Source organism: Bemisia tabaci, chromosome 2, assembly GCF_918797505.1.
Source record: "Bemisia tabaci chromosome 2, PGI_BMITA_v3".
Taxonomy (NCBI): domain Eukaryota; kingdom Metazoa; phylum Arthropoda; class Insecta; order Hemiptera; family Aleyrodidae; genus Bemisia; species Bemisia tabaci.
Genome location: NC_092794.1, coordinates 8,535,916 through 8,555,621, shown reverse-complemented (window position 1 = coordinate 8,555,621; position 19,706 = coordinate 8,535,916). Strand labels below are relative to the sequence as shown.

Genomic DNA, 19,706 nt, shown 5'->3' with positions numbered 1-19,706 from the left:
TGTTACAGAGAATACTGAAAAATATTGAATAGAGCTATCTTTAAGGACAGAACTAGAGTTGACGTGGATTCAGTCTTTATCAGAATGGTGATAGTGCTATTTAATGAAACTTAGATAGTATCTATCTATCATGCATACATACTGACTTTATCAGTGCTTTTTCAGATTACAAGTTCATCAGCAGGAAAGATTGTAGCATCAACTTTAATCTTTGTTCATAATAAATCAATGCCACAACAATTGATTATACATGTACTAATATGCTGTTTGTCTTGTTCAAATCAGTTAGGAATGAGGAATAATTACTTGACCCTAGTTTTCTATTTTTTTATTTACTCATTTCAAAGATGCACCTTTGTAGGCCCCCACAAAAAAATATACAAATTTTTAGATTCCCTGGAGTATTCTAGAGGTTTTTAGAGTATTCTAGTATTTTTTTAAAGTTAAACCAATTTTCCGTTTTGTAAAACATTCGAACGATTTTTCTTTAACTTTTAAGAATATTTATTAAAAATTTATTTTCGTAATTATGAGTCATATTCTCTTGAAAAAATAACATTTAAGTGGACTTTTTGAAGCTAGGCTAAGTATTGGGGAGTGAGCTTTTCTAGTATAGGCAAAAAAACATAATGAAAATAAACTGCTCACTCCTAGATGTGACATGAATTTTGTAACAAAATAAAAATGGGCAAATAGACAGAAACTAGGGGGCTACCCCCCCTGGCCGCTACGCGGCCCAACCCCCTGAAGGCGCTCCGCGCCATCAATGGGCCGCTTCGCGGCCCTATTTTTACCCTCCTATCGGTGTTAGTTTTATTTTTCCCCTAAAAAATTACGATATGAGGTATACTTTAATTTTAAACATTACTTAAAATTACTTTAAAATTAAAAGGACGCGTTTTGGAATGACTGCTTGATGAAATATTGCAGTAAAACAATAAACAATGATAAGGGGTAATAATTAAGATTGGCTGAAGTCGGGGATCGAACCCATACCGAGTTACGAACGGACGCCATCGACGTCTTAGACGACTCGGCCACCGCTCGACGTTAGGTCGCAGGAGCGAATCTTGTGTAGATAAGTGAAGAGTTGATGCGCAGGCTACACATCCACTGCGCAACCTCTTCGACCACTGCGCATCCTCCCGCGCATAGCGGTAGCAGTCCCGGAGCATTCTGTAAATTTACTCACTTTTATAACGTGATTTTAAAAAAACCTGGGTCCTATTTCCAAAATCTAATTAAAGCGGGCTCATCTAGGGCCAATTACCTGACGATCTACGCAAAAATCATGGAAATCGGCCCAGTAGAACGCTCAAACGAACTATGACAAAAAGTATAAATTTACGTTGTTTAAATGGGAGATTTCGCAACTTTACCACGTAATATAAAAAAACCTGGTTCATATTTTGAAAATCTGAAAAGAGTTGGCTAATCTAGAGACAATTGCCCGTCGATTGCCGCAAAAATCATGAAAATCGGCCCGGTAGAAGGCTGGAACTAAGCGTCACCAGTTACGCAAAATTAGGAGGTCTCGGAGCTTATAGTATAGATATCAGCAGTGTTCTTTGCTTATTCAAAAATCTACAAGAGCTTTGAGAGATTTAAAATTTGAAGATTTTATAAGTGATATTATGTTTAATACTACAGGCTGCACCAGATATTCAACAAAGTGTTTCGACATCGGTTACCCCACAACCAAAGCCTCATCGAAATGTTGGGGCAGATTTTGGAGATGAAGAGCAAATGTTGAAAAAAGCCTATGAGGGATTGATCAAGGAGCTAGGATTGGAAGATACTCCGCAGTTGCTGGAAGGCAGAGTAGAAATGAGAGATGTCTCCCCAGGCACTTACCTAATGTGTGAAGATTCTCATAAGGTAAGATAAAAGCTCTTTGATAAAATTTTGAAACTATACTGTGTATTTCTTTTCAGTATTCCTGTAAGTTTTCAGCGCCAAGTACCGTCAAGTACTCTAAACACTCCAAAAGTAAAATCTTGATCTTTTTCGTTAGACAAATTCATCGCAAGAGAGTACATGTAGCCTCAGATTTAGTGTCACCAATATCGCAACTATTTTGAATTTAGCTGCAGCTTTGTTTGTAACATGCTGTCCTTGTCACGACGTATGGAAAAAAATCAAATCAAATAAAGAAATAGTTTGAATGGTGTAATTTGAACATTTGCTCTAAATTGTGTATTATTTTGCTCTTACAGGATGTCGCTTTCATCTATTTAATGTCTGGCGCTCTTGTTGTGTCTCAATCTATGTACACGGACCCTGGAAATGACGTCCATTTGTACACTGTCTATCCGGGTGAAGTTGTTGGCGCATTGGCCGTCGTAACCGGAGAACCAAGCTTTTTCACTGTGCGAGCTAAACATACCAGCTGCATAGCTTTTTTATCCAAGAATACTGTCTTCTCGTGAGTCATTACCTGAGTAACTATTTTTCTCATCGACCATTGATTCTTCCGTTGAAAAATTAATTATTGCGCTTGTGAAATTAAAGAAGTCAAAGATGTATAAAAATTTCCTAGCAAGTTCTTTCACATTAATTATTTAATAGATGAAGTTTGCTTCATTCTTCACGCCTCTTACGCTCATTGTCTACTTTATTTGAGCACACTCAAATTGAAACCTTTCCAATGGTTCCACATTGTGACAACGCTTATCTGTTTTAATTTCTATTTTTAAACAGGTTGATGAGAGAACGACCATCGGTAGTGCTTCATTTAGCGCATAGTATTGTTAACAGATTATCTCCGTTTGTGAGGCAAGTCGACTTTGCATTAGACTGGGTCTTCCTTGAAAGCGGACGTGCTGTTTACAGGTAAGAAGAGTTTTTCCTGATCGCAGTGTTTGTAGAGGTCAACAATATCAGTTTATTTATCATGAAAGATTTTATGATTGTCATAGTGAAAGGTCAAATTGTCCACCTTACAGATCATCACAAAGTTCACACCATGAGTAAGTATGATAAAAATCATTCATTTTCATCTTTAAGTCACAGAAAATCATAAAGATTGCTAGATTTAGTACGCACACTTTTCCTTTTTCGCCAGATGTGAATTTTGGTCGTCAACTTAAAACTTTAGACACAGTTTTAAGTAATAAGTAGACAACCAAAATTCACACTGAGCGAAAGAGGAAAAGTGTGAGTACTATGCTGATACAACCCATTAAATGAGGGAAAAGAAACATTGTTGGATTTTGTTTAAATTGCGTTATTGAATAAATTCTATTTTTCCAGGCAAGGTGACGAATCTGATAGCACTTACGTTGTTTTAAGTGGTAGATTAAGATCTGTAATCACCCATGAAAATGGCAAGAAAGAACTAGTGGGTGAATATGGTAAAGGCGATTTAATTGGTATCGTAAGTATTTTTCTCTTGTCTTGTCTCAATAACTTGTGCATCTTAGTCCTTTTATTTTGTAATTCATGGGGAGGTGAGCAATTAAAAAATAAAAAATTATTTTTCTACTTATAAACGAAGAATGGAAATTTAGTGAATAAAAAGTTGAAAAGTTCTGTCATTTCTAAAAATTTGATGTGGCATCTATTTAAAGTGTGTTTCTGCAGGATAATTTTAAAATTTTACTAGGTTGTACTTGTTGGAAATGTTTCAATAAAATATTTTGAAAATTTCCATCTTTTTCATGGATGCTGAGTGACACTTTGATTTAGCAGGATATGCTCATCTATTGTTTTGGATAATGTGGCTCTGTATAAGGGTTATTCTGTGTTTTTAGAACCCTAGGTGCCCCCCCCCCCCCCCCCCCAGCAGCATCACTGTTTTTCTCATCATGTAAGACATAATCATTAAATCCCCCGCAATTGCCTCACTGTTTGCTTTCTCATTGCTGATCTAAAAGTCAGTTGAATTTCCAAAGTTTGTATACCTTATGAATTATATTAATTGATTTTATTTATTTTTCAGGTGGAAATGGTCACTCAAAATCCTCGGAGTACCACTGTCATGGCTGTTCGAGATTCTGAACTAGCTAAGCTACCAGAGGGATTGTTCAATGCAATGAAACTGCGATTTCCGATTGTTGTCTCACGTTTGATAAATTTACTAGGGCAGAGAATTTTAGGTGAATAATTTTATCTCATTAAGTCTCTTTTTGAAATTATTAGTGAGAATGTTATTCAATTTTGTTTTTTTGTATAAAAACCATTTTTAATGATGAAATCTCTTGGTGTGATTTTAGGTGCATGGCAAAAACCCAAATTAGCTTTAGCAGCTCCGACTGTTGATTCCACTCTACCGCAAGGAAACTTCTCAACTGTTGCGCTAGTTCCAGCTTCAGATGATGTACCCATTACTGCATTCACTTATGAGCTTTACCATGCTTTGAGCGCAATAGGTAATTAGCACACCTTTCCCTCTCTTTTTTCAAATTCAAAAGTATCAAGAAGTATTGCAGTTTATTCCTCTTTTTGTAAGACTTGTTATTCAGTCAAAACTTTGTTCTTTTTTTCTTGTTTATTGAATTTATATTCCAAGTTCCATTGACTTGGAACAGAGATTAAATGGGTTTGAAGCTTCGCTCTTGCTCATTATTGAAAATAATCTTTTACTTAACTTCCAGCAAAGTAAATATTTTCAAGGACATTGGATTTATGGCAGGAGAAACCAACCCTCTAGATCAACTCAAAACTTTCCCTAACTCAATTCTTTGAAAATTTCACTACTACCCTAATAGTTTTGGACATTTTGAGACTTTGTAATGCAGACATGCCTTGCTGTGTAGAAACCACGTTTGTGAAAAAGATCGTTTTGGTTGAGCGGATACGTATTGGATGAAAAATTCTTGGATGAAAGTAATGAGAATTTTGCTGTGTCAAAATTAGCAATAAATGGGCTATTTCTGTGGTAAAGCTTTTTTCTGTCCCTTTGTGATGTAAGATTCAGTTCAGTTTCTGAAAATGTCTCTCTCAATTGCTTCCTAGACCAAGTTTTTCATTTTTTTTTCAGGTTCAACTGTAAGACTGACATCAGACGAGACCAAAAAAATTCTTGGAGAGGGCATTTTTGAATCGAGTAATGAGTATCGCCTTACTTCTTGGCTGGCTCAGCAAGAAGATCAGCACCGAGTCGCTTTATATCAGTGCGACTACACATTTACTCCCTGGACTCAAAGGTGCACTCGGCAAGCTGATTGTATTCTAATTATCTGTCTAGGAGATAAACCACCCAGCATAGGCAAGGTAACGTATCTAAAATAATTATTTTTATTTGCTTTGTGGTTACAATGAAACTTTTGGTCGAAAATCGGCTGTTTAAAGAATACTCAGGGAGGTAATGTGTAAATTTTTTGTCTTATAAAAGTAGTCAATCGCAGGAAAATATCTGCCTTGCCTGCATCAGTAATGTGAACACACCGCTTATTGTTAGCTATGCAAAATTCTTAAAATGTATTGTTGACGAATATGAAGACTTACAGCGGCTGGTTATTTCGTTATTTATCCTCTTTAAAAAGTAACTTTTTAAGTTTTATGAGTAGATTTATGGACCATGAGTAGATAAAACTTTGTATCTATTAATTGTTGAGACAACTGTAATCATGAGCAAGAAAACCACCTCTGTGCAGTGAGCTTTAATTCAGCAACTTTAGTAGCATTGACTGTCAAAAAAAGCCAAAGAACTCTCAAAGTGCGTAGAGAATAAGGTCATAAAAAGACTGTCAGATGTTATGATTAGGAAAGCTTGAAAGTTTTTTTTTTATTTATACAAGTTTGCCACCCTGCTCTTTTCCAAGTTTTCTATCCCTTTATCTCACTAAATTTCAATACATTTTAGGTATATTTTTAGTTTAGTATGTTGCGTGTATTGCATTGTACTTTTACCTCCAAATTGGAAAAGATTTCAGTTAAACATGGAGGAAAGCTCTTATAAGATACCCTTATTTTCTGGAGTACAATATCCCTCCACTCCTCACAATACCCTATAAACAAAACAAGAATTCATGTAATTACTGCACGTTTGGTCATGCTTGGTATGTTTATCTCTGACATTTGAATGTAACTTGTTCTATTTATTATCTTTCAGATTGAAAAGGAAGTGGAGAAATTAGCGATACGGACACAGAAAGAACTAGTGCTTCTTCACAAAGAAGGAGGGGAGAAACCAAACAACACAGTTGCATGGTTGAATATGCGAACCTGGGTCTCACATCACCATCACTTACTTTGTAAGAAGAGAATGTTTGTGAGACACAGTGTACATAGAATTGTAAGTAAACACTTAACTTCTGAACAAATTTACTTTTCACTTTATTTTTCTACAGAGAAATTTCTGGTTGAATTTGTTTGAAAATTTCTCTGAATTGTATCGGCAGCTCAACGAAAATTCTGTGAAATTTTTGGACAGCTTTGTTGAACAATTTCTTCAAAAAAAAATAAAAATTTTGGGTTCGAGCATTTTGACACCGAATTCCAAATCCGAATCTGCGTCCCAACACTAATCCTAGTGCAAGGGGGTTGGATTGGATAGAATGACACATCTAACAAATTGTTCACCTGTGACGTAGTATCGTTTTAGAATCGGGAAGCTCTATAAGACGCTAACTTTAGGGCTGTGCGAGCCTGGTTTTTTGGATTCGAGCCGAGTTCAATTATTTTTTCACTAAGTCGAGCCGAGTTCGAGCTTTTTCGAGCTTTGAAAATGACCCTCAAGCCGAGTCGAGCTCGAGTCGAGTTCGAGTAATTTCGAGTTTTAAAACGTGATTTAATCTATTTTCTACAACAAATAATTCCAAACAAGACTCATAATATGATTTTAATAATTATTGACGATGACACACTAGAAAGGATTTAAACTAAAATTACAAAATGTTCGGCAGTAAGAGCCCATTTATGCCCGCGATTCGTGTCGCCGTGTCGCCGGCGGCAGTTGTCGCCGCGACGTATTTTGGAATCGCGCGATCCATATTCTTGTGGCCGCAGCACCTTTTTTCTGCCGCCGCGGCACCGTTTTTTTGGAGCGCCAAAGGTCCAAAACACGTGCTCACTTTCAGTTTTCCAAGCGGCGGTCGCTGCCGCAGGTTGAAATTTGTCGCGCGCATGAGAGCCCACTTATGCACGCGATTTTTGTCGCCGTGTCGCCGGCGACAACGAATCGCGCGATTTCAAACTACAAGGGAGGCTATGGAGCCGTTTATGCAAGCGACAGCAAATCGCGGCGGCAAATAACTGCCGCGGCGATTTCTAGATCATGTCGCTTGTAATGCGCTCATTATGAGCCCATTTATGCACGCGATTCGTGTCGCCGGCGGCAGTTGTCGCCGCGACGTTTTTTGGAATCGCGCGATCCATATTTTTGTCGCCGCGGCACCTTTTTTCTGCCGCCGCGACACCGTTTTTCTGGAGCGCAAAAGGTTCAAAACACGTGCTCGAGAAGTTCAATTCCAAGCGGCGGTCGCCGAATTTTGTGGCGCGCATAAGTGCGCTCATATGACTCCGTGTAGTTACAAACCGCGGGCAGCAGGAAATCGCCGGGCGGTAGCGTGTTGGCGCTGCGGATGGTAGAAATTTTCCGACGAGACTCTGATGTTATTCAATCGTAAAATGATGGCAAAACTAATAATAGTTTAAGTATGATTGAAATATTTGGAAGTTGGACTCTTTCGGCGTTTCCGGCTCAAAAAAACTCGAAATACTCGAAAAAACTCGTGTTGTTGACACTCGAGCCGAGTTCGAGTACTCGCTCGAACCTAACCTAACTTTCGAGCCGAGTCGAGTACTCGATACTCGGCTCGACTCGACTCGAAATTCGAGTACTCGCACAGCCCTAGCTAACTTCTTACGCAGATTGTGAAGTTAGGCGTGCATTTCAAACTTTATCAATGCACTCATCGTCATTTTTGAGACATTTACTGATAGAAAAACTCTTATTTTTGCTCTAGCAAAAGTTTGCAACAGGCTCATCATGTATTAATTACCAACAAGATCAGAGGAAATCTTAAGAAATGAGGGAGTCCAACCAATCAATGCGCTCATGTCCGATCCATGTCTCTATCCATGTCTGAGCTTCGGCCATCCGTAACCCACCATTTCAAATCAAATTCATACTCTTAGAACTTGGATCAGGAAATTGAGAGTTGTTTGCTTTCCATTTGCAAGTGACACCATTGCTGCCGTCCAATAGCGCTCAATCAATAAATGTGGACAATGCAGCTACTGGCACGTCAAATGGTTTACTGTCTGTGGCAGTCAAAAGTAAAAAACTGCTAAATTATTTGATCCAAGTTGTAAGAGTATACCAGGAAGATAGTTGAAATATTAATAATCAATTTTTTAATTTTTCAGAATGAATTATACAATAAAGTTCTCATGTCAGAACCAAACATTCACTCAGATTTCTCAAGATTGGCACGGTGGCTAACCGGTCAGTCGGTTGGACTAATTTTAGGTGGTGGGGGTGCTAGAGGTGCTTCTCATGTTGGTATGGTGAAAGCCATTCAGGTAAGTGTTACATTTGTAATCAATCTTTTCATTCATTGCTGCAAAAGTAAAATTTAATTTTTATTCCTCTTTCTGAGCATTAAACTATCCAGTGACCTCAAAGTTTTGACTCCTTTCACCGAATTTACTCAAGGTTTGTCAAATGTTTTTATCCATTTACTGTCGTAGTGACCAATTGGAAAGAAATCATTTTACGTTAATTAAATGAATAAAACATTTTATAGAAACAAAAACTAGATTTACAATTAGGCCCTTGCAATTCAAAGACTAAATACAAATGATTGATCGTTTGCTTCCCAATACTGCTGATTATGACTAGTTGTAGTGTCAGAATGGATTTTTGAACAGGGTAAGAAACTACAAAATACAATAATCACTTATTTTAACCATCAAATTTCTTGTAGGATACAGTATTTACATTGAACGCTTCAATGCTATAGTGGAAATCTAGAGGCTTCAGTATCGGCCAATTTGAAGCCCCTGCTCACTAAAAAGCGGAAATCCATTTGTCAAACAGAGCAAATTGGAACTTGAAAAGCTTCATTTAAAATTATAGTTTTTCAACCTCATATTCCAAATAATCATAACTCTGATTTGTTGTGACCTTTTGAAGCGTTTTTTGTGCCAGAATATTTGTGAAACACATCTTCATACAGCAGCACCACTATGTTAATTATAAGTTTTTTGGCCATACAATCCTGTTTCATTCGAATTATCAAGTATGAATGACGCAGAGTTTCTACTATATTTTAATGGTAAATTTTTTAGGAGGCTGGAATTCCAATCGATCTAGTGGGTGGTGTCAGTATAGGTGCCTTCATGGGTGGACTATGGTGTCAGGAACGAGACATAACTACCATGACCCAAAAAGCAAGAGACTGGTCTATTGTAAGTTGTTTATCTTTTAAATTACGATTATTTTAGTAGAAATATGCCTATCTTTTAAATTACGATTATTTTAGTAGAAATATGCCTATGAGAAAAAAAGTTTAACAAGTGGCCCGAACTGTATGTAACAAGGTGGAGAATTGGTGCTGGGTCCACACCATTTCGCAGGGAAAACAAAGCCAAGAAATTCCAAAAATTATAATTTGAGTAAAAAAAAGGTTAGACTTAAAAAATTTATTTTTGACTCTAATTAAAATTTTTGGAACTTCTTGGCTGTTTTCTTTGTGAAATGGTGTGGACCCAATACCATTTCTCCACCTTGTTAGAAATGTGCTAAGTCAGAGTTTGTATTGGTCAGAAATCTCCATAACCTGAGGAATTTTCTAGTCTGGGATAGTTCTCACGAATGAAGTCGTATCATAATATCCCTTTCACAAGCACTCTTATAAACAGTGCTCTCTAGCTTGGCCTTAAAATTTTAGGAGCCTTTTGGCAAGAAAGACCAACTATTAGGCTTCATCCATAATAGTTTAAAAACTGTAGAGCTTTTTCATTGAGCAGAAAACTTTTCAAAGAGTCAAGTGACATCAGAAATCAAATCTGTAAAAAGTGTTATCCAGGCAGCATGTTTGGCGCACTGCTTCTTTTTTTAGGCGCACATGGCGCATGGCATCAAATACAATTTGACCATCATTTTTACAATTTACAACTTTATTTTTAAAGTTTTTTTTATTACTGGTACAAACGTTATTTTTCACCGATGTCCAATAGCGATTCCTGCCCATTAAATTGTGGGAAACTAAATTGGTGCGGGGGGGGGGGGGGGGGGGGCACAGATTTTTATTTTTTTTAAAAGTGAGTTTTATTCTGTGCTTTATAGCTGTATTTGAAAATTTGTGGCTAAGTGATTAGCAAAAATAGTTCTTATACTTAGACTATAAGGGGAAAAGAGTAGCAAAGTCTGAATAAGCGCCTTTATGCCTCACGTGGCCCTGGTTGCGGGCCTTCCCTGCTCAAGGCGCAGCATACTAGCGCTGTTGTCACCGCGGCCTGATACAGCCCGTTTGCTGCAGTGACTACCGCGTACAAGCGATTCGCATTCGCATATAGCTGCCACCACTTGGCTAAGGTTTCTGCTACTATCCATACTGCAAAGCTATTTTCTAATTGCTGTTAGTATAATTTTTAAAAGATTATAGTGTACTAGAAAAAAAAAATCATTTCTCATTGCTCAGGGAAGCAGTGTTTCTCTAGCACACTTGCAAAAATTGCCCCTGCCAATATTACACCCGTTTATTGCTCTGTTCCTCTTTAGAAAATGACAAACGTTTGGAGGAAGCTCTTAGATCTAACGTATCCTGCAACGTCCATGTTTACTGGCTGTGAGTTCAACGAATCAATCCGTGCTACTTTCGGTGATACGCAAATAGAAGACTTATGGTTGCCTTACTTCACTGTCACAACTGATATATCTGCCAGTGAAATGAGAATTCACACTCATGGTAAGGTTTTCCAGCTTCTTCTTTTTTAATGAGCACAGAGTTCCATTTTTAGAATGTTTAATTTTGATTTTTAAGACGTTTGTAGAAGGTTTGGTTGTGGGAATCAAAGTGTTTTTATATAAGTCCCAAAAATACAGCGGAAAAAATAGGAGTTAAGAGTTGAGATTTCATTTGTATTTTAGAAAGGTGAATTCAAGCAGCTTATGTTGCCAAAAGTAATGATAATGGAACAATTTAACTCAAATTTTTTTTATTTAGCAAAGCATAATCATGATTTGTCTTAATACCAAGTTCATTTACTGAAGAGGATTTTTTACACCTCCCTCTTTTTTCTTTTTCTTTTTTTCCTTCTTTCTCTCTTCTTTTACAATTTAATCTAGATGTAGAAGCCCTGTAGTCTTGAAGGAAAAAATCAGATAAATTCATAAATGTATTTGATACACAAATTCATAAATTAAGAGAAAAAAATAATAATAATAAAATGGAAATGTCTTCCCTTTTTTTTTTGGTGCACAATGTGTTTGTATACGTACGATTTTTTAACTCTGCATGCTCCTCTGAAATATGTTGGCTTCTGAAAACTTTGGCTTTGATTTGCATGTATAACTAGGACTCAACTTCATTTTTTGATCAAATTGTAAAGAACATCTTTAAATTTTTTGGAACTCCCAATCCTAATGAGCAGCACACTAAATGTATCTATCGTGTATGAAAGGTTGAGTTGAAAAAAAGAAAATAAGAAGAATAGATGTTAAGAATGCACTTCCACCTTGTGTCATGAACAGCCTCATGCAAAGGGAAGTATGTTAGGTTGAACATGCTTATTACTTAAGCGGGCTAATAATGTATGTACCTGATATCTTTCCTGTTCCCAATCTCCTATGTACTTAGACTGTCTAGACAACGATGCACATTCCAATCTTTGCTAAGCTCATCATCACTCCGTAGGTCACATCGTAAAACGAAAATGTATCAAATGAACGAAAACCAAAAAACTTTAAATGGAATAAAAAACGGAAAGTAACAATAAATAATCACAGTAAATAAGGCACAGTTGTCCCAAGGCTCAACTTATCACTCAGTGATATATCGCTCAGTCAGTGAGTTATAAGATGAGCCTCTGGGCAAACGAGATTATTTATCATTATTTCCCATTTTTATTCCATTTAAAGTTTTTCGGTTTTTGTTGGTTTTATACATTTTTGTTTTACAATGTAACTTGCGGACAGTAGTCCGTCAAGTTTTTAAAGACATGAAGATGAGCTTCGCAAAGCTTGAAATGTGCATCATCGTCTAGACAATCTAAGTACATAGGAGATCAGGAACAAGAAAGAATTCAGTCACATATGGAAGTATGTTGTGTCTCGCACTTCAAGATGAACACAGTACAGGCCATGCAGCCTAATTTACAACCTGGAGCCATCTTTATGTTTGAGAAGCATACTATGGGTTTTCTATATGTCTCATGAAATTGTTCTTTCTTTGGATGCTTTTAAATATTTCTTGTTTTGGTTACGCAATGTGTGAGGAGAGCAAAACTGATCGGTTAATATTTTACATGTACTTTTATCTCCTTTCTGAAGAAACCAACCAGTCAACTTTAACAGCTTTTGTAATAGATTTAAACACTGATCTTCTCTCTTTCTTCTTATCTTGCACGAAGTGGAATTAGAAAATAATAATGAGACTCGCTGTAATTGATTATGTTTTTTTCTTGCAAATTTTTCATGTATGGAAAATTCCTCTGCCATAATTTTTACTTATTCTTAATTTGTTGTTTGTAGCATTTTTTTATTGACTTTAAACTGTTCAATGAAATGCTTGTGAGATTTATTTGGTTTTTTCAATGGATTTTATTGATCCTACTTGTTTCGAAGTAGGAACATTTTTTCTGTAGTCAAGATATAAATTATCTGTTGTTATGACAGATCCATTGGCTCATCAGTAATTTTCTCTCAAATTATATCTTTGCCTTTGAATTTCTTACGAGATTTTTCATTAGTTTTTGTTGTGTTTTATTAAGAAAAGCGTCCTAATTTTTTAATATAAGCTTAGTGAAATGTTGCTTTCCCCATTTGCAACAAACTACAGCTCGAGGAAACGGTAATCTTGCACATTGATGTAATTAGGTATTGCCTTCTTGTAAAAATAAGCAATTTTTATTAGTCTTTGTCAATCTAGTCCATGTTACACAGTATTTACTTTTTCTCTCTCTCTTAAAAGCATATTACTAAAAATATTCTCTTCTTATTTTGACCTTTTGTAAAATGTGGTCGAATCCATGTAACATTCCTTGATGGGAGAAAACCTCTTCATTAGAAGGACATTAGAGCTTTATATCGTTGTCCCCACGTATTCCCTAAAAAATATAAAAATATACTTTTAGGATGACCCTTGTATTTATTTTTTAGGCAGACAGAGGGAAGGAGTTTTTTAAGGAACATTAAGAGTTTTGCCAAATTCTAGTCCTTGAGCACTGATCTAGCGACTTGATTTGGATGGGCTTTAATTTAGCTAAGTTCCAAGAAAAAAAATGTTTTTTTTTAAAAAAAACTGATGTAATCAATTTTTGCATGCGGGGGGAGTTATTTTTTGTTTTTTTATGTATTATCAATCTATCAATGTTTCATCAGCCTAAAAAATCCTCACAACCTGCCCTCTTTTTTTCTGTCTCAGTTGCTCTCCGTAGGTAACTGGCTTTCATTAAATATCCTTTCTTTCTAATTTAAGCGCTGCTTTTATTTCATAAGTTGCTCGCAATTAATTTCACACTTCTTGAATACTTCTTCTCGAAAACTGCCTCATGCTTAATGCTAGAAAAGTTTTGGCTTCACCTTGTTCGTGGCTGATTAAAAATTCATCAAGCATGAACGTTATTAAATCACAAACATTTGCAGCTTAATGAGCTTAAGATTTAAGTACATATCTGTGCAATCAAAACAATTTTATATTTTTCTGAGGCATTGATCTTTCTAACTTTTTAGGACAATTAAATGATCAGTGAAATGTTTGGTGCAATGTAGAGGAATCAGAAATCTGACATATTTTTTTTTCATAACAAGATGAAAAATCAACCGTAATCTAAATAGAATAAAAATGCCAACTGAATCTAGGGCAAATAATAAATAAAAATATTAAAACAAAATGGTTTTAAAAAATATGAAAATCTCCAACCTAATAACCAAACTTAAACTGTTTGAATTTGGTCCTACCCAAAGCCTAGATTTCCTCTTATTAATGCAGTTTTAAATTGTCACCAAACAATATCCCTGAAAACAGGAGGTCTCGCACTGTCCCGCTTAGAAAGTGATCAGAGTATGGCTGAAAGTTTCTTGTTAAGAAACTTTTGGACTTTCATTTTGCTGTTTTTGCGAATAGGCTCCGTAAGTTCCAAAACTGGCTGAGAGGGTCGCTGGTTGAAGTCTGAAGTGACAAGATAAAACACTTAGCATTTAAACTGTGACGCCTTAGTGGTCTAAAGTGTTGTGCTCTAGGCAAGAGGTTTGCAAGTTCAATTCTCGTCGTTGTGGCATAATTTTTACTTGTTTTTATAATCGTTTTGTTTTGATTTTCTCCTAATTTCTTCCAACTGTGTAAGTAACTAACTTTGTCGTTAACACAGTTGTAAGGAAGTACAAAAGAATAAAATCAAAGCACTCACTGGAACAAATAAAAATTATGAGAGAGCACAGGGAGTCAAACTTCAGATCTATCAGCCAGAGCCAAACGCTCCAAGCGACTATACTCTATTGCAGCACTGATTTGCGAGGCGTGTTACTTTGACATCTCAGCAAGTAACCCTCTGTGCCAGTTTTTAAGGAAAAATTTGTATAACTTCTGTGGCCCGTTCCAAAAATAGATTGGTAATAGTTTGGTGATTAGTTTGCATGGAAGAACCTCAGGCCATTCTCCTATCAAAATCTATTTAGCAACTGTGTGACTTGCCTCGTGAAATATGTTTAAGGCATTTGAGGATTAATAAACATAAATCTGTATTCAACCAAGATAACTGGTAGGTATGATTTGTCCTTAAGACAGTTTTATGAGATGTGCACGTTTTCTCATTTTTCTTATTTCTCATTTCCTTTTTCCAATTTTTATCATGCTACTATCTTTAATTTTTATTGAGCGTTATTACCTCCACCTCTATTCTATGTATTTTTTTGGGCTCTTTCCCTTCCCCTCATATACTCTTCCTGTGTTACTGTTTGTTCAGTCTCTGTTCATCCACTTTGCCTATCTGTAATAAATCCCTCTCAGGGTTTAGCGAATATTTTCTCCCTCAGATTTTATACCTCTTGTTTTTAATGTGATGCTTTATTATAAAATCGCTTATTGCCAACTCAACTGCAGCAGAACATCCGTCACTCAGCAATTAGTGGTGTGGGCCATCATTGGATTTGTTAAATGCCAAATATTCGCACATACTCATAAAATATGAGAGATAATAAGGGAGAAGCGATAGGAACTCCGAGAAGGAAACAAGGGAAATGCAAAGATTGTGTCAAATGTCCCTTGGATAATTCAGGTACCAAATAACTGAGCACTTTTTGAACTAAGTACCAGTGTATTTTTCCTTGTGTCTGAGTCTTATTTAGCTCCTCCATTCTTCACTCTTTCCCGTTTCATATAAAGAATTCAGTTTGAAAATTAGGTTCTGTTCACTTTTATTACTAATTTTAATTTGCTTTCAACCTTCCTCATATACCCCTCTTTCCCCGACATTTGACCGCAAGAAAGAAATGCTACGATACTGCATTAGCATGAAAATAAGTTTTTTTTTTTTTAACTTTTATCAAGTGAAGGTGAAACCAAGAACCAGTTAAATGACCATTTTTGCCCCAGATCATACCATATGACAGATCAAGACTGTAATACGAATAAAAATACTTGTTTTGCAGGATCTTTGTGGCGTTATGTGCGCGCATCTATGTCTCTCTCAGGGTATTTACCGCCTCTGTGCGACCCTGTCGATGGTCACCTCTTGCTCGACGGAGGCTACGTCAATAATTTGCCAGGTACATTTCACAAGCATTTCATTCCTCTCAACTGTACGTTTTGACTGTTTGAATCAATGATTTTCCATCAATGTACCTGCGAATTTAATATTTTAAATATTAAGTTCAGTTTTTATTATTTTTCTTATTTTTCAACAAAATTCTAACACATTAGCCGCCCATTATTTACGCTGTTGCACTTGATAGAAAAACAAGTTATTAAGGTAAATATATGTAATGTAATTACAGTTCTTTTAGAGGTATCAGGCGATCACTTTTTCTAATAGAGATATTTTGAAATATACAAGAGAAATACTAGTTTAGTGTGGGCAGAAAAATCAGGTCTGTTGTCAGCACAATCGTTCAGAATTCATCAGGTGTGCACAGACCAAACTGAACTTTCCTGAATGAGTTTCTTGCTCGCATGGTAAAAAGATAGATACTGAAAAAATTAACTGGCTGATATCTCTCAAAAACTGCAATTATATCAATTGACAGCCATCATCAAATTTCGCTTCATGTATATAATATGTAATTCGTGATAATTATATACAGCCACATAATGTAATTCACAAAAAGAATGGGTCATTCAGATAATTAATCAAAAAAGTACATGGCAGTTTTGTACTTAGCTGGTTCTAATTCCATTCTAGACTTTTCACTTTTTTCACTCATTCATATTGTGTTGAAACACTTCATCATTAGCAACATTCAATATCATGGTTGTCCTTCATATGCGTTGTAATTTCATTTCCTAAAAATTGGAGGGAAGCATTATATGGTCATTAAAATGAAACAAAATAGAACTAAATTGAATGGTGAATCATTGATAGAATCATCAAAAAGTACAGTGGGAGGCAGTTTAAAGAGCTGTTCAAGTAGCTATGATAGACTAGTTAGAGTATAAAGAATATTTACAGGCTCATTATGGCGGTATACTCGCGCTAGTATGTCGATAGCTGGAATTCTTCCCCCCCTATGTGATCCAATCGATGGTCATCTTCTGCTTGATGGCTGCTACGTTAATAATGTCCCAGGTATACTCGTTTATCTATGTTGTCTGTCATCAGTTCAAAATTCTAAATAGTTCACACAGAGATACTTTTAAAATCAAGGTACTTGCGTTCATAAATTACATCCTACTAAAAATTGAGTTTCCAGCCCCTTTTCGCCCTGTCACAAAGGTCTAGACCGTCTCTAAATGAATTTTTCGTGCAGTTCCTCTCCCATATTTAAAAAACCTTAAATTTATGATTAAGTTTTTAGAAGACTGGCTGCTTATGAGAAAAATACCAAGGAATAAAAAACTGTAAAAGGAAAAACATCTCTTATGAGTATTTTGAACATAATATATCACTTATCAATGTGAATATAATGAAATGAAAAGAATTCATGATATTTTTCTTTTTATCTTTCTTCGTCCTTAGCAGCATCAACATGATATGAACATAACTGATTTTAAATTCAGCTCCATAGAGTTAAAGAAGCGTGGGAAAAGATTTGATCAAGATTTTAGACTCTCAGTTGGAATATTTAAGGTGGAATATAGTTTATGATTGATTAGTTTAATTTACTTAGTTTCTGCTCACTTTGTAAGTCCCAAGGTTTTTCTACACTTTCTGTATCCATTGATACAATCACGCCTAACCAAGGTACTTATAAATGTGAGCATTTAACATTAATCAAAAAAAATATTGATGAAAATATCCTTTGATTTCCATTGAATTAATTGTAATATTAAACCTGTATTAATATAAAAATGTGGAGGGGGGGGGGGGAAATTAGTTGAAACAACCCAGAAAATGAAAAACTTCCGGGCACTGATGTTTTATCTGAAGTTATATATTCGAGCCTTCTAAATCTCTGAAATTTTCAGAGCGACTTTCTCTCCCACAGAATTTTAAGAGGAAAATGTCAACTTCACTCTAGTTTGCAATTTAGCTGTAGGGAAAGAAATTAAATTAGTGCAGGAATCACAATGTTGAAATGCACACAATTTAAAAATATTTCTGAGAAATTACAAATGAAATTTAATTGAATATCAACTTCTGATCACTACTGAAACATCTCACAGATATCAATTAGACAGATAACCTCCCCTTCTGCTTTCATCTTTGCGATTTATTTTAAATTTAGATTTTAACTATCTGCTAATAGGGTCATTACTAATCTATGAATGATTTCCGATGATTTTAGCTGATATCATGCGAAGTCTTGGTGCTAAACATGTGCTTGCAATTGACGTGGGCTCTGTTGATGAAACAGAATTAACAAATTATGGGGACTCTTTGTCTGGCTGGTGGCTGCTGTGGAAACGATTTAATCCATTTGCTGCTGCTGTCAAAGTCCCTAATCTACCTGATATTCAATCCCGTTTGGCCTATGTGTCTTGTGTACGACAGCTCGAGGTTTGTAAAATCTCACATTACCCTTCAATCTAAGAAATAGGTATCTAGGCTGGGTCAGTCGGCTGGTTTCTTTAATACCTATTGTACTGAATCAGGTAGGATTTGTGCTAAAAAGAACCTTCAACGTGATACCCTTTTTTATATTTGTTCCCACTCTTTGGAAAAACAAGTGGAAGAAAAAGGGGGAAAGTTCAGTGATGTGGCCAAAAATTCAAGCCAATAAAAACATTCTACAGAGCAGAAGCTCAAGGATACCATTCTAAAAACTGAAAAAAAACGCATTGATCAGCAGCCTAATGATGGCATAGTAATGCCTCTTTGCATGGGTTAGCCAACAGTCCCGTAATTGAGCAGAGTTGTATCAAATGATTGATTTTCTCGCATCTTAAAATGATTGGATATGTCGTTTCAGAAAGTATCTAGTTCTGACAGAAAAGGTGCAAAAATAAAGGGGAAAAAATGCTAAATCCACTGCTTCTCATAGCTTCAAAAATCTATTTGGCACTGGTTGTTGATCTTCCTGAAGAAGGCTAATTACTAATTAATGGGATTAATTTTTTTTTGTAAAATTTTTTTTTGCGCTTTAAACTTCAGAGATAAGCTATTTTGAAATAATTGAAATTTACGAATGTAAAAGTGTATGAAGGATCAAGTAATTTCAAAGTTGAATCTGGCTTTAAATTCATTTTTCGGCCTGTGAAACGAATTTTTGATATTTTCTAAGCAGATTTTTTCTCAACACAATACATTCAATCGTCAATTTTTGTATTTTAACTATCATGTGAGTTTTATTTTAAGATATCTGTCTGTCAATATCCTCGTCCGAATGTTGATAACTCTAATCAGATTTTTAATTTTCTGGTATTTGAATTTCAGATTTTTATTCATTTTTGTAATTTATGTTTTTTATCATGTTTTTCTGAAACCATCAGGTTGTCAAGAATAGTTCCTATTGTGAATACATAAGACCACCGATTGACAAGTACAAAACATTACAGTTTGGAAGTTTTGATGAAATCAAGGTAAGATCTTCGACTGAAATTCGTGAACTAATGACAAAAAGTGCCTGAAGAACCTTCATGAATGAACATTACACATGGGCCCATTAAAATGTGCAGCAGTTTAGTTCAAAAAGCCCCCATATTTTCTTAATTTTGTCCGTAGTAGTGAGATGAATTATCACACAATTCGCAAAGAGTCCTCAGAATTAGGTTTACAGCGGAAAAGGGGTCAAAAATCAGAACAACTAGATTAAGCTTTCAAAAAAAAGACTGAGTTAAACAGAAAGAGATTCAGTCACAGTTTGAAAAAAAAATGAGTTAGAAGTAATTTTGAGCTTAACCAGCCCCACACTTCTTCCTGTTCATAATGTATAGTAATGAATTACACAAATTTTGAATGTGTAATGGGAAGTTGAACTTCATCTTTATCATTAAGTTTTA

At 35.6% G+C, this 19,706-nt stretch overlaps 1 protein-coding gene across 2 annotated transcripts in view; it reads left to right on the top strand.

The window, feature by feature from the left end:
- sws (patatin like phospholipase domain containing sws) overlaps positions 1-19,706 on the top strand; it is a 35,568-nt gene that overhangs the window by 10,003 nt on the left and 5,859 nt on the right. The window contains exons 11-24 of one of the 2 annotated variants that reach the window (XM_019045198.2): positions 1,651-1,878; positions 2,217-2,425; positions 2,701-2,832; positions 3,253-3,376; positions 3,941-4,097; positions 4,215-4,370; positions 4,982-5,214; positions 6,056-6,238; positions 8,314-8,469; positions 9,238-9,357; positions 10,673-10,859; positions 16,777-16,893; positions 18,053-18,264; positions 19,197-19,286. In XM_019045198.2, the coding sequence (XP_018900743.2) occupies positions 1,651-1,878; positions 2,217-2,425; positions 2,701-2,832; positions 3,253-3,376; positions 3,941-4,097; positions 4,215-4,370; positions 4,982-5,214; positions 6,056-6,238; positions 8,314-8,469; positions 9,238-9,357; positions 10,673-10,859; positions 16,777-16,893; positions 18,053-18,264; positions 19,197-19,286 (2,304 nt within the window). Of the gene's footprint in view, positions 1-1,650; positions 1,879-2,216; positions 2,426-2,700; positions 2,833-3,252; positions 3,377-3,940; positions 4,098-4,214; positions 4,371-4,981; positions 5,215-6,055; positions 6,239-8,313; positions 8,470-9,237; positions 9,358-10,672; positions 10,860-15,760; positions 15,878-16,776; positions 16,894-18,052; positions 18,265-19,196; positions 19,287-19,706 lie in introns of both variants that reach the window. The other variant, XM_019045196.2, reaches the window with a different exon arrangement.